The sequence below is a fragment of the Emys orbicularis genome, chromosome 10 (genome assembly GCF_028017835.1).
Source record: "Emys orbicularis isolate rEmyOrb1 chromosome 10, rEmyOrb1.hap1, whole genome shotgun sequence".
NCBI lineage: Eukaryota > Metazoa > Chordata > Testudines > Emydidae > Emys > Emys orbicularis.
The window spans coordinates 33,424,307-33,438,773 of NC_088692.1; the positions used below are offsets into that span (position 1 = coordinate 33,424,307).

At 53.7% G+C, this 14,467-nt stretch overlaps 1 protein-coding gene across 1 annotated transcript; it reads right to left on the reverse strand.

Moving 5' to 3' along the window:
• Window positions 1-1,660: 1,660 nt before the first annotated feature.
• On the reverse strand, window positions 1,661-13,540 carry PTX4 (pentraxin 4). The gene is made up of 3 exons (XM_065412803.1): window positions 13,304-13,540; window positions 9,883-10,699; window positions 1,661-2,301 (listed from the first exon to the last, which is right to left on the reverse strand). The coding sequence occupies exons 1-3, from the start codon at window positions 13,538-13,540 to the stop codon at window positions 1,661-1,663; spliced, it is 1,695 nt and encodes a 564-aa protein (XP_065268875.1).
• Window positions 13,541-14,467: the final 927 nt, after the last annotated feature.

Sequence of the window (14,467 nt, forward strand, 5' to 3'; positions counted from 1 at the left end):
GCACCACAGGGGGATGTAGCCAGGGCTAGGGCTGAACAAAGAGGCAGGGATCGGCTGTTGACCTGCCATTAGCCAGGTTAGAGCCCTGCACGAATTGCTGCTTCACTGCGGCACATGCTGTTTTTGAACTTCATCGGACTCTGAGAGGTGGGGTGGCCCTTTAGGGAGAGGGAACTCGGGGCAGAGCCAGGGAGGTCTTGCAGGGAGCCCTAGGAACAATCCAACCTGGGGAGAAAGCTTAGGTGGAGGTTTCTACTCTGTTATTGTTCCTTGAGTTAGTCATTAAGCCCATCCCCAGGGGTAAGCTTAACCCTCTACGACCAGGGTACACACCGTCTGGTACACAGTTACTGTTGATGTTTCAAAGAGCACTTCACAAACCTAGACTGCAGGCCTGGGCTGCGTTACCAGGACCACCTTCCCCCTGCCCTCCTCCTTGGGCTCTCCTGGGAAGAATTAAGTGTTGAAGGCAAGTTCCCTCATTGTCATTTCACTGTGAAAACTAACTGCAATACAGGTCTGTCTCATCTTACGCTGGGGTTACATTCCGCAGTCAGCGCCTAAAGCGAAAATTGCGTATAGTCAAAATTACATTGAGTGTAATGGCGGGCGGAATCGCCCGCACTACAGAAACAGTATTTAAATTATTATTTTTCCCTCTTTTTTTGTTTTTGCCGACCGCGTAAAGCTGAAATAGCACATGTTAAATGCACCTAAGATGCGACAGACCTGTAGTCATTTGCACCTCAGGTTGGAAACAGAATCCAAGAGCCTTTCCCCCAGGGTGCTGTGCTTATATGCGGCTACAGCACCTTGGGCTGGGCTGGTGTTAGCTCCGTGGGGTTTGCTTAGGTCGGTATTTGGAGGGGAGCCCTTCCTGGAAAAGTAGGACTTATCAGAAGCGGTATTTGTGGGAGACAGCCCGCTTCCCTCCATCTCTGGGCCACACCCATGCCCAGCATGATATTACGGGGCTGTCTCTTGTATGAGATCTAAGACTAAGGTCCGACCATCGCTGGGAATTAAAAATTCCGTGACAATTTCCATAAGTGCAGGGTGGCTGTGTTCCAGTTTGAATGCTTGCATTCTATCTAAATCCCACCTGAGGCTTCCATCTCTTGTCCTAATCTGGTGTGTGGTATTGCTGTGCACTGTTAAACAGCTGCCATTCCCCCCCAATCCTCCCCAGAGCTGGCTGCATTTCACTGGTGGGAGAAGTGATTGCTGGGTCTTTGCTAAGGGTCTGGAAAAGCGCTGCAGGGGGAAAAGCAATATGACGCTGAAGTATGATATGAGCTGACCTCTGGCTGGTTATCCCTTTGGACACAGTCATCTCAGCATGGCTGGACCCTCGACATGGCCACACTGATTTCTGGACTCAATGAGGAAACATGAGCAATCACATGAAGAAGTTTCCGTTAAATTGGCATGGGAAGAATGCTTTTATGCCTCTCGGGATCGCCATGGCGATGGCTGTGTTAGTAGAGCCCCTCGGCTCTCATCCGATGGAGAAAAGGGCATTGTGCCTATTTAGCAGGGCGGAGGAAGTGTTCTGGCTAACAGGCACCACAGGCTGATGTCGATAACTGCCCGGCATTTGGACTCTGGGCTGCCCACAGTCTGCATTGCTGGGGACAGCCCGGGAGGGGGCGTGCTTGGTTTACAAACAGTGTTCCAGGCAGGTGCAATTCACCTTCTGTACTGATCCATTCAGGGAGGAGACATCAGCCAGCCTCAGGATGGTGCCACGGGGCAGGCCCTTCCCGATCGCTATGCTGGACACCTCCCCAGGCATCAGAGTGCGGTTCCAGATGGCAAAGCCGCTCAGGCGTCCCACAAAGGCTTCTGAGGGGTCAAACCCACCCCCGACCACATCCTGCTCCTGACCCAGAACAAGCGACCCGCCGGGGGGGATCTCATAGCCCTCCTGGAACTTGGAGCCCGTGGATGCCAGTCTCCTGTCCACATAGAACCAGTACTTGCCCTGGATGGAGGACCAGATGACACACATGTGGTGCCATCCGCCGTCCAGGAGCTGCCCCACCGGCAGCTCCCGGAAAGCTGGGTCACCGATGACGAAGTGGATGGAGGCCAGGGCTGCGGTGTTCCGGCCATGCAGGACGAGCTTGTTGTCATTCTCCTCCGTGGCGTAGGACAGGATGGTGCCCAGGGAGCGAGCGTGGGTGCTCACCCAGCTGCAGACCGACAGCTCGTGCAGGCCGGTCTGGAAGCCCTGGCCGAAGGTGGCAAAGTTTTCAGTGGACGCGTTGGGGAAAAGCAGCATGGAATCCACATTGCAAACTGGAGAGGGGAGAGAAAGCCACAGTCACTGCCTGTCCCGAGCACATGGGGCTGCTGCTCATGCGTGCACTGTGACGATGGACCAGCCTCCTGGCCCCCCTCCCCCGCCATAAGAACATAACATAAGAACAGCCATACTGGGTCACACCAATGGTCCATCTAGCCCAGTATCCTGTCTTCTGACAGTGGCCAATGCCAGGTTCCCCAGAGGGAATGAACAGAACAGGTAATCATCAAGTGATCCATTCCCTGTTGCTCATTCCCAGCTTCTGGGAAACAGAGGCTAGGGACACCATCCCTGCCCATCCTGGCTAATAGCCATTGATGGACCTATCCTCCATTAACTTATCTAATTCTTTTTTGAACCCTGTTACGGTCTCGGCCTTCGCAACATCCTCTGGCAATGAGTTCCACAGACTGACTGTGTGTTGTATGAAGAAATACTTTCTTTTGTTTGTTTTAAACCTGCTGCCTATTAATTTCATTTGGTGACCCCTAGTTCTTGTATTATGAGGAGTAAATAACACTTCCTTATTTACTTTCTGCACACCAGTCATGATTTTATAAACCTCTATCATATCCCCCGTTAGTTGTCTCTTTTCCAAGCTGAAAAGTCCCAGTCTTATTAATCTCTCCTCATACGGAAGCTGTTCCATACCCCTAATTATTTTTGTTGCCCTTTTCTGAACTTTTTCCAATTCCAATATATCTTTTTTGAGATGGGGCAACCACATCTGCCCATGCAGTATTCAAGATGTGGGTGTACCCTGGATTTATATAGAAGCAATATGATATTTTCTGTCTTATTATCTATCCCTTTCTTAATGATTCCCAATATTCTGTTTGTTTTTATGACCGCTGCTGCACATTGAGTGGATGTTTTTAGAGAACTATCCACAATGACGCCAAGATCTCTTTCTTGAGTGATAACAGCTAATTTAGACCTCCATCACTGCATATGTGTAGTCGGGAATATGTTTTCCAATGTGCATTACTTTGCATTTATCATCCCTGAATTTCATCTGCTGTTTTGTTACTCGGGCACCCAGTTTTGAGAGATTCTTTTGTAACCCTTCACAGTCTGCCTGGGACTTAACTATCTTGAGTAGTTTTGTATCATCTGCAAATTTTGCCACCTCCCTGTTTACCCCTTTTTCCAGATCATTTATGAATACATTGAACAGCACTGGTCCCAGTACAGACCCCTGGGGGACACCACTATTTACCTCTCTCCATTCTGAAAACTGACCATTTATTCCTACCCTTTGTTTCCTATCTTTTAACCAGTTACCAATCCATGAGAGAACCTTCCCTCTTATCCCATGACAACTTACTTTGCTTAAGAGCCTCTAGTGAGGGACCTCGTCAAAGGCTTTCTGAAAATCTAAGTACACTATAGCCATTGGATCCCCCTTGTCCACATGCTCGTTGGCCCCCTCAAAGAATTCTAGCGGATTGGTGAGGCATGATTTCCCTTTACAAAAACCATGTTGACTCTTCCCCAACAAATAATGTTAATCTATGTGTCTGACAATTTTGTTCTTTACTATAGTTTCAACCAGTTTGCGCAGTACTGAAGTCAGGCTTACCGGCCTGTAATTGCCGTGATCACCTCTGGAGCCCTTTTTAAAAATTGGTGTCACATTAGCTAGCCTCCAATCATTTGGTACAGAAGCTGATTTAAATGATAGGTTACAAACTACAGTTAGTAGTTCTGTAATTTCACATTTGAGTTCCTTCAGAACTCTTGGGTGATACCATCTGGTCCTGGTGACTTATTACTGTTTGGTGACCCCACTGTACCTGAGGGTCAGTCAAGGACAGCTCTCCCTGCCCCCCAGCTGTCTGAGCACAGTGATCACGCAATTAGGCACTCTCCCTTTCACCTGGCATAGGAGCTGCCCTGCAGGCAGCCCCACGTATTTTCCCCCCACCCCATCTAGATAATAATCTCTAGTGCCTCCATCTGGGGAATCCCAGGTGCTTCATGAACATGACACACAGGGAGGCAAAGGGCCAGGTTTTCAGTGGCACTGAGTTGTTCTGGCCGCTCCACAACTCAGATAAATCAGCCAGCGGGTGACTAGCCCCAAGTCACCCATGGAGTCTCTGCCAGAGCTGGACCTAGCTAGAACCCAGCTCTCCTGATCCCCAGCCGGGGCCTGAGTCCCCAGGCCGCCCTCCTCCTCCTAGCAGGCATGCAGCACCTTGCATGACACAGAATTTGGGGCTATCAGTCCTTGTCCCAGAATGGCACTGCTGGGGGTGACGTGAGTGAGCTGGCTGGGGGGCAGCACCCCCAGCCCCACCCCCTCACTCAAACCCCACCAGCACAGTGTAGCATGGCTATCACTAACCTCCCTCCCGCCTCGAGCATCAGCAGGCAGTGAGCTAGGCTGGCCGGTGGAGACAGGATGCAGCCATGGATATTGTTATTTGCACTAAAGATTCACCCAGGAAGAGGCTGCACCCTCCTTGCAGGACCTGTCTGGTTGTCTCCTGCTCAACCCTGCGGGGTCCCAGGTGCCTTGAGCTGTCCTGCAAACCCCTGCTGAGTTGCTACTTCCCCCTGCAGAACTGCAGCATTTCAATGAGGGCCTGTTGTTTTCAACAGAGCAATCCCCAGAGAGCCATGCCAACAACCCAGAGCCGGCCAGAAGTTCCCTGAGCTTGTACTATGAGAAACCTCACCAGCCCAGGAGAGCGTAGGCTCAGGTGGAGATGGACAGCCAGCATGCAGCTTCAGAAAGTCACTCTGGTGGGAATGACACCTCTGTGTGCGTTATAACAACGATGTGGGTGGAACCAGACAATCACTATGCCCTGGAATGAACTCGCGCTTCAAACTGATCTACACAAAAGACCCCGCCCCACCCGGCGACAAAGCGATCACTCCATGTCTGACCTCTCAGGCCTCGTCCTCAAAGGAAACCCGCACCACACCTTCCAAAGACGAGAGCCATAGGTGCCGATTCTATGGGTGTTCCATGGCTGAAGCACCCACGGAAAAAAATAGTGGGTGTTCAGCACACACCGGCAGCCCCACCAATCAGCTCCTCCCACTCCTCTCCAGTGCCTCCCGCCCACCGGCGGGCTGGAAGCACTGTGGGGGGGGGGAGCGGGGGCAGGAAGAGGCAGAGTGAGGGCGGGAAGAGGTGGGGTGGGGGTGGGGCCTTGGGGGAAGGGGTGGAGTGGGGGTCGAACCCCCCCCCCGTGGAAATCAGAAAGTCGGTGCCTGTGCTGGGAGCTTCAATTCATAACTTTGCTAGGGGCTAAAAATCATGGACTTGATAAAGGCATTGGATTTGAGGCTTATTACAACAACCTGTAACTCACTAATCCCCCCCCCCCCTCGCTCTTCCTCTCCCCCCACCCGTTTTTGTCCTATGACTACAGGGGTGCTAACGGGCCACTTCCCCTTGAATGGTCCCTTACAATATGTGCCAACTACTTCTGCTAAACTATCTGTTCCACCTTGTATTTAGCTGTGACACTCTGAGTGCCTTTTCCAGCCCAGAGGAAGAGCTCTGTGTGTCTTGAAAGCTTGTCTCTCTCACGCACAGGAGTGGGCCCAATAACAGATATTACCTCCCCCACCATGTCTCTCTAAGGGCATGGCTACACTTGCAGATGTAGAGCGCTTTGAGTTAAATCAGCCTTCGGAGAGCGCAGTAGGGAAAGCGCTGCAGTCTGTCCACACTGACAGCTGACAGCGCACTGGCGTGGCCACATTAGCAGCTCTTGCAACGGCCACAGAGAGAAGTGCATTGTGGTAGCTATCCCAGCATGCAAGTGACTGCAACATGCTTTTCAATTGGGGGGGGGGGGAGTGTGACAAGGAGTGTGTTGTGTGTATGTGGGGGGAGAGAGAGTGGGTTTTGGGGGGCTGAGAGCATGTCAGCATGCTGTCTTGTAAGTTCAGACTGCAGCAGACCTCCCCCCCCCGCCTCTCTCTCTCACACACAGCATTCCACAGTAATGGTTGCTTTGTCTCGGAGCAGCTAAGCAGCCGGCTGTCAAACAGAGCTTTCAAAGGGCATATCCAAAACAATGACAAGAGTGGCCACTTGACTTAAGGGATTATGGGATGTTTCCGGAGGCTGATCAGAGCGCAGTAATGCAACACCCCTTTCACACTGGTGCTGCGGCACTCCAGCAGGGGCGCATCAAACGTTATTCCACTCGCCGAGGTGGAGTATCAGGTGCGCTCTAGCCGGGGAGTCAGAGCGCTCTACCTGCCTTGCCAGTGTGGACGGGGAGTGAGCTAGTGCATCCGGGGCTCCTTTAATGCGCTGTAACTCGCAAGTGTAGCCAAGCCCTAAGATTCTGGGACCCACATGGCAACACCACCAGTGACCACACCAATGTCGGCCCAGAGCAGGGCAGGGGCTGAACCTTTATGGAGCAACAGTGCCATCCAGTGGCTGCTCTACAATCCCTCGGACCTGCTCTGTTTCTGACTGACAATGATGCTGCACTAGTTGGGGCGACAGCGCAGGGCCTCGTCTGAGAGTCTCATGCCAGTGGATCCACCCAGCCTCATGGTTTAACTGGCTCAATGAACCCTCCACTCGGCCGGCTGCCCTCCCTTCCTCTGGAAAGCCTCCCTGGTCGGATCTATGTCACGGCCCTGTTTGATGTTGGAGAGGCCGTGGGGATGGAGGGAACAAGGGTGTGACACCTATTTGGATGCAAAAGAAGAGACGCAGCTCGGTCATGGCAATAGCTCAGAAGTTTGGGGAGATGGGATGATCTCTCAATCCCTGCCAAGGCGGCCAAAGAAAGATCCCCAAAGGCTGCAGGCATCCTAACAAGAAAGCATCACCAGGAATAGCTACCTCTGAGCTCACCTGTCCACTGGCCCCAGCCCTCCCAGAGGCCATCTGTTTCTGGTGTAGCCAAAGGCCTGGACAAGAAGTTTAAACTTGATACAGGAGACAAGGGGGAGGCAGCAGAGGACCCTGAGTATTCAAGGCTGCAGAGAGATCAGGGAGGCTGAGGAAGGAACAGAAGCCCAGAGGTGATGCAGCAACAGCAAAGACTCTGTTCAAGGAGCTTAGACTAGTAGGAGAGACAGGAGTCAGAGGCTGGGTGGTTGGGATGGGTTTTGGTGGATGGCGCATCCTACCAGGGGCTTGTCCATTGAGGGAGAGGAGCCGGGGGAGGGACGGAGAGCAGGGGCTGGGGGCAAGGGCGACTAGGTATGGGGGTCAGAAGTGGAGAGTAACTGAGAGATCTCAGAGTCCATGAGCAGGATCCAGAAGGAGAGGGGGAGGGACTGGGGAAGGGGAGATGCTCACACCATCTCTTGTCCAGCCCACCCTCTTCAGTGCCCACTCCCAGCAGAGCGGGATTCCGAAAGGCCCAGAGAGCAGCTTGCCTGGTGCACTGGAGATCCCCCTTACAGAGCCAGCCTGAGCTTGGGATTCCAAGGAGAGTCCCCGTAGCAATGCTGCTGGTGAGACCCCTGAGTGACCCTCTCCAGCAGAGCCTGCCGGCTCCATTGCTACATCCGCTAAGCATCCCCTCTCCCCCAGGGCTTCCCGCACAGCCCCCCTGAGACTCTTCCCCCTCTGGGCTCTCCACTCCTCGCTCCGTGATGGTGGGGACATGCTGCAGAGTTGCAAAGCAGTACTGAGGCCAGTCAATGCCAGAGGGGAAGAGAACTCAGCAGTCTAAGACCTGTCAGGGCGAGCAGAGAGATCCTGAACAGCACTGTCCGGTGCACGTGGGAGCAGAATGAGGCTAAGGCTGAGATGGAGCATAGAAACCCAATAGAAAATCCTGCTTCATGCATGTGGGAAAATATCAACGCTCCCAACTTCCAACCCCCCCCCCCCCCAGCACAATTCCCAGCCAGCTCGGCTGGTGCTTTAAAACCCAGCACGATCTATAAAAGAAGCCAAGTTGGTCCAGCACTTGTTGGGTGATGTGTGGCCAACCTTTCTGATGGGTAAGGTGGTTTATTTATGGTTGGTGTTTTAAGAATGACAACACAACTGACCAGCTCGGCTGCTGAAACCTTCCAAAAATCTCTGCACAGTGCATAGGGCCTGAATTTTCACTGACACTACAGCCATCTAGATCACTCTGGCAGTGTAAAGGGGCCTGAAGGGGGCTGGGGGATTACATTTAAACTGATGCACAGCTCCTTTATGCTGCCAGAATGGTATAAGGGTGCCCTAGCACAACTGAGAATTCAGGCCTGGCCATGGAAAAGTTCAGCCCCAAAGGAATTTGTTTGCCAAAATTATGAGCAGCTGACAAAAGGGGAGTTAGAATTGAAGTTGTACGTTGCGCCCATCACCTATAGAAGGTTTTCCCAGGCACCTGCTGTAATGCAGCATATGTGCCCTATATCGCACGTGTCACATGCGCACAATTATGTATAAAAAGAATGTTAAAAGAACATAAGAACAGCCGTACTTGGTCAGCTCAATGGTCCATCCAGCCCAGTATCCTGTCTTCCAATAGTGGCCAGTGCCAGATGCTTCAGAGGGAATGAATAGAACAGGGCAATTTATCAAGTGATCCATCCCCTTTCGCCCAGTCCCAGCTTCTGGCAGACAGAGGTTTAGGGACATCCAAAGCATGGGGGTTGTGTCCCTGACCAGCTTGGCTAATAGCCAGTGATGGGCCTATCCTCTGTGAGCTTATCTAATTCTTTTTTGAACCCAGTTATACTTTGGGCCTTCACAACATCCCCTCGCAATGAGTTCCACAGGTTGACTGTGCACTGTGTGAAGAAGTACTTCCTTTTGTTTGTCTGCTACCTATTGATTTCATTGGTTGACTCCTCATTCTTGCATTGGGTAAAGGGGTAAATAACACTTCTCTATTTACTTTCTTCAGCCCATGCATGATTTTATACACCTCTATCATAACGTTCTTCAGGTTGTAAAACCCAGCACTTGAAAATTAGGAAATATCAGATTTAGAGTTGCCCACACAACCTTAATTTGGCCCCATGTGCAGAAAAATAGTACATAATCATGTAATCAAAGATTTTAAGGCATATGGACAGAGGGGTGAATTAAGTTTGCAAAGGCAACCACAGACCTGGCATTTCCTAACTTTCAAGTGCTGGATTTTGCAGCCTAAATAATGTAGGTCTTTCAACATAATTTTTTGTATGTAATATCCTAGGTTATTTTTAAAAGGCAAAATAAAGCCATATTCTATTATGTGCAACTAACACAAGCTCCCCATCATGCATCAGTGTCAAGGTTTGAATCCTAAACTTTCAGCACTACACCGCAGCCTGCTACCATTCGACACGCAAGTCTAACTACATTAGCTAGCAGCAAGAGAAGGCTGTAATCCCAGAGTGGGGAGAATGGTCTGTTGGCACCATGTGTTGGGTTCAGGGGATGGTCAGGAGGAGTCCAACCAAGCTCTCTCTCTTCCCGGGACAAAGAAAAGGCACCTCTCTAGCCTGAGGGGTTTTGGTCTGCTGAAGATCAAAGGCCCGCTGCAAGCAATGGAAGGCTGAGCTTTCCTTCTACAAAAGCACCCCCTAGCATAATATCATGTGGGTATGTGTGCTGGGGAGAGAGAGAGAATGTAAACATCTCAACATACTTGTGCCTGGCTTCTCAGGTGACAGTGACTGCAGCTGCTCTTGTGAGATCTTGGCCACCCTGCGGAGCTGCTGCCTGGCAGCTTGTGGCTCTGGCACAGTGGGTGTCTCTGGCTGTCTCTCCTGCCCGGGGGTCTTATTGCCATGGAACAGGCTACTCTGCAGCCTCCTCTTTGCAGCCTGGGCCAGGAGCTGCTGCCTCTTCTCCCCCAGCTTCTTCCTTTGTTTGTGCTTGGCATGCAGCTTCTTCACGCTGTGTCCCTGGCTTCCCCCTGCCTCCAGCAGCTTGTCCTGGGGTGTCTGGTTCAGTCGTTGGGCCGCAGCCAGCTCATGGTGCCCAGATGCCAGGACCTCCTTGTGCAGCGTGTTCTTCAGCTGCTGCTCCAGAGCCTCCAGTTTGGTTCCCTGGCTCCGACTGGCCTCCCGCAGGCTCTCCAGCTCTTTCTGTAGGGTGTTCCTGCTGGCGCGCAGGGCAATGAGGTCCGCCGTGTGGCCTGCAGTCTGCAGGGTTAGGTTGGACAGAAGAGCGCTCTGCTGCAGCCTCTCCCCAGAGCTCTGCTTGCGGCTTTCGCTCAGGGACTCAGCCAACGACGAGAGTTTAGAAGCCAGCTTTTTGGTTCTTCTCTGTAGCTTCTTCATCCAGGTTTTCAAAGAGCCCAGGTCCTCCCACAGGGCGGCATGCGACGCGTTGAGAGCAGCCGCAACGGTGTCGTACTGATCCGCCAGGAGCCGGAACCTGGTGTCGATGTTGTAGGAAATGTTGTAATTCCCGGCGATCCCCTGGAGACGCAGCAGTGTCACCTCCTGAAACCGACGAAACTGCAAAACACCCAGAACCCTGAATGATTCCCAGCACTTAGCTCAGGGATCGTTTCTGGGCAGGGCTGCCGAACTCTGGCAAATCAACCCTCCACAACCCCAGGGACTTACGCAACCCTTGGACCACTGGGGAAACTGACACACAAGCATTAGGGGCTAAACTTTCACAAGGGGCCTCTAATTGCAGTTGCTTTGGTTGTGGTCAGCTCCCACTGACTGCAGATTGGAATCACCCCCAAGGGGTCTCACACTGAGCACCCTCACCCAGAGGCACCCCGAATCTGATGCCACTTTTGTAACTAAGGGCCAGAATCTAGGGCCCAAGGCCCCCCAGTGTGGCAGTGGCAGAGCTGGGCCTGGAATCCGGCCCTTATCTACATAACCAGACCTCTCCAGCTGAAATTCAGCCATTGGGTGAGCCATGTGCCACGGAGTCTAGAGAAACCAGGTATTGCCTTCACACAGGACTGCCTGCTGGAAAATGCAAAATAATATCAAAATGCTCCGTAACTCAGGTCTGCATTGCCCTTTATAGCTCGCAGGCCGCCAACCCAGACACTTCCCAGGAACTCAGCCCGCTCTCTGACTGGGGACTCTCTCCTGCCCTCGCTGGAGACTGGATTTGATGACCTAGTCAGTGTTCTCCCATTTCTAGTTTTTGGGACACTACGTACATGTGATTCATACACACATCGTAGAAACTGGATCATTTACACTTTGGCCACTGCAACCCTGACTCTTTGCTCATGCGATCCCCTGGACTCCCCAACATACCAAGCCCAGGGGGTCCCCAGCCAAATCTTCACAGGACAGACATTTCTCCCTGCAGTCCTGTCCTTTGATAACTCACAAAGGGGGCCTGGTTCTGCTGTACAAATCAGTGAGCCCGTGCCCTCTTGTCAGCACTTTCCTCAGCAGAGAGCAACAGCATTCAAAAGTGAACCCCTAAAGCTTGACCCCTTGATCTAAAGTTAAACACCTCAAGAAACAGTCTGATCTGCAGCGGTGCCGAGCAGCCAGCAGCTCCCAGAGATCTAGCTGGGAAAACGCTGGCTGTGTATCTCTAATGGTATCACACAGACTCATATGTCTGCACAGACATTACAGTCTCCTCTAGGGTAACAGAGAGTCAAGACTCAGGCAAACTCCAGGCAAAGGGAAGGGAAGTTTGGCTTGAGTAAAAACCGTGTAAGTAAAGGGTGTTGATGTTCCAGGGGTGGCCGAGCCACATGCGGCTCTTTTACAGTTAAAGTGCGGCTTGCAGAGTCCCCCCTCACACTTCCCCATTCTCTGCCTACCACACTGGCGGTGGTGGTGGTGGTGGTGGTGGGGAGCTCAGGGTTTCTGCCCTGTGGCAGGCAGGGCCGGCTCTAACTTTTTTGCCGCCCCAAGCAGCAAAAAAAAGCGCCACCCAGCCGTAACACCCCCCCCAGCACCGCCACGCCACGCCATAACACCGCCCCCCCAGCGCCGCACTGCCCTGCCCCGCCGAAACACCCCCCCACCGAGTGCCGTGCCGCCGAAACCCCCCCGCCGAGCGCGGCACCGCTGAACAGCCCCCGCCCCCCGCCACGCTGCCGAACACTCCCCGCTGAGCTGCTGAACCCCCCCCCCGCGCGGAGTGCCACCGAACACCCCCTGCCGAGCACCACGCTGCCGAACACCCCCGCCCCCCACGGAGCGCTGCGCCGCCGAAACCCCCGCTGAGCGCCGCGCCGCAGAACATCCCCGAGCGCCACGCTGCTGAACACCCTCACCCCCCCACCGAGCGCCGCATTGCTGAAGCCCCTGCCCCCGCGCGGAGCGCCGCCAAAACCCCCACGGAGCGCCGCGCTGCCGAACACTCCCGCCCCCCATGGAGCGCCGCGCTGCTGAAACCCCCGCCGAGTGCCGCGCCGCCGAACATCCCCGAGCGCCGCGCTGCGGAACACCCCCCGCCCTCCGCGGAGCGCCGCGCTGCCGAAACACCACCCCCTGCGCAGAGCGCCGCGCTGCCGAACCCCTCCCTGCGGAGCGCCGCGCCGCCAAACACCCCCCGCCGAGCGCTGCACCGCCGGAACCCCCCCCCCCCCGCCGACTGCCGCGCCGCGCTGCCCCCCACCACCCCAAGATTGGCCGCCTCTTACCAGGTGCCGCCCCAAGCACATGCTTGGTTGGCTGCTGCCTGGAGCCGGCCCTGGTGGCAGGGTGGTGGAGCTAGGGGCTTGTGCCCTGCAGGGTGGGGGGTCTCGGGGCTTCAGCCCCCAGGAGGTGCCTGCCGGGGCTTGGGGCTTCACAGAAGCTCCTAGCCCCACTCCCCCACTCCAGGGCAGAAGCCCCAAACCCTAGCAGGCAGGCCTGGTTCTCAAACTTCTGAAGATTATCCTATGCAGCTCGGAGGGTCAGTAAGTTTGGCCACCCCGATATATTACATCCATATACTTCTACAGGTAAGTTCCAGTGCTGGACCAGTTAGTGAGACAGGTACTGTAGGAACACGTGGGTAGACAGGTTGATATCGGAGGGATACACTGCAGACCCTTTGGAGTAAGTAGGTCTGACTCCTACTGAAGTTAGAAGGATTTGGCCCCGTCTGTCCAATAACAAAGAGTCACGAATATTCACCTGCTCCTCAAGTCTCCTAAACCTTTCAAAGAATGGCTTTCTCTGGTCCCTGGTCCCGGCCTCCTGCAGCAGACTCCCCTGCAGACACACAGCAGCAAGAAGAAGGCATACGGGCAGCATTTTCCTCGCCCAGCGCGTTCGGCAGCAGAGAGCTGGGCGTCGCAGATTCTTCTGGTAGCTCTTGAATTGGAAGAATGACTTTGGTTCAGTGTCTGACTTCTGTATTCTCCTCTGCATCTCTCTCTCGGGTTTTTGTTGCTGATCTCACTGGTTTCCACCTCTGATGCAAGGGGCTCATGTTCCTCCCACCAGGCAAAAAGGAGTCTGTGGTTTCTCCTCAAAATAGATGAGATCTGCAGACTCCCTTAGCATTCCCCAGGAGCCACATTTAGCACGGAAGCCAGCACTTTCTTCAGGAGCAAGCTGGCTGCCGCAGGGGCTCTGCTGATGGTTAGTACTGGGGGAAAGGCAGTGTTTGCACCACTCCTGTTTATACAAGCACTTGACACCCGCTGGCCCAGAGTCAGCCCTGCTGGTTTATGGCCCGTTGAAAATCTCTGCATGCAGGAGGCCAGATGGGTTTTGCAGAAGTGCGTGGGGCCCATATCCCGCCCTGCTGTCTCCTGTTAGCGCTCCCCAGGGTTTAAGCGGAATCAGCAATGTTTACCGATGGCTTCCACTTAGCACAGTTCATCAAGACATTAATAACAGACCCAGCAGCCATTGTCACCAGTAGATCTTTGTCTACATGCACCAGAGCAGGGCTATATCCGCACCAACCCTGTTTTCCCTGCAAAGGCTCCAGGCCAGGCCTGCTGGGCCTCCCACCTGCCCGGGATCAAGGCACTGCTTCCTGCTGAGCATGTCCTGGGAGCTGGAGGCCGGAGGAGCGGCAGATGCTCAGCACCTCCCAGCACAGGTTCAGCAGGCATTAAAGCACAAGATTCACATGTATCTTCAGGCAGAGCTGCAGTCTTTTTTGGTGCAGTCAAATTCCCCGGATTGCAATAAAAACCAACTCCTCTATTGGGAGATGGGGGGTAGGGAAGCCAAGGAATGGAGCTGCCCTGCCTGGGGATAACAATCATCCATGTTAGCTGACCACCATCGCCTCTTCTGGTGGGCCGGGGTAAAAGAAACACGATGATATGAAAGCAGGGAGAC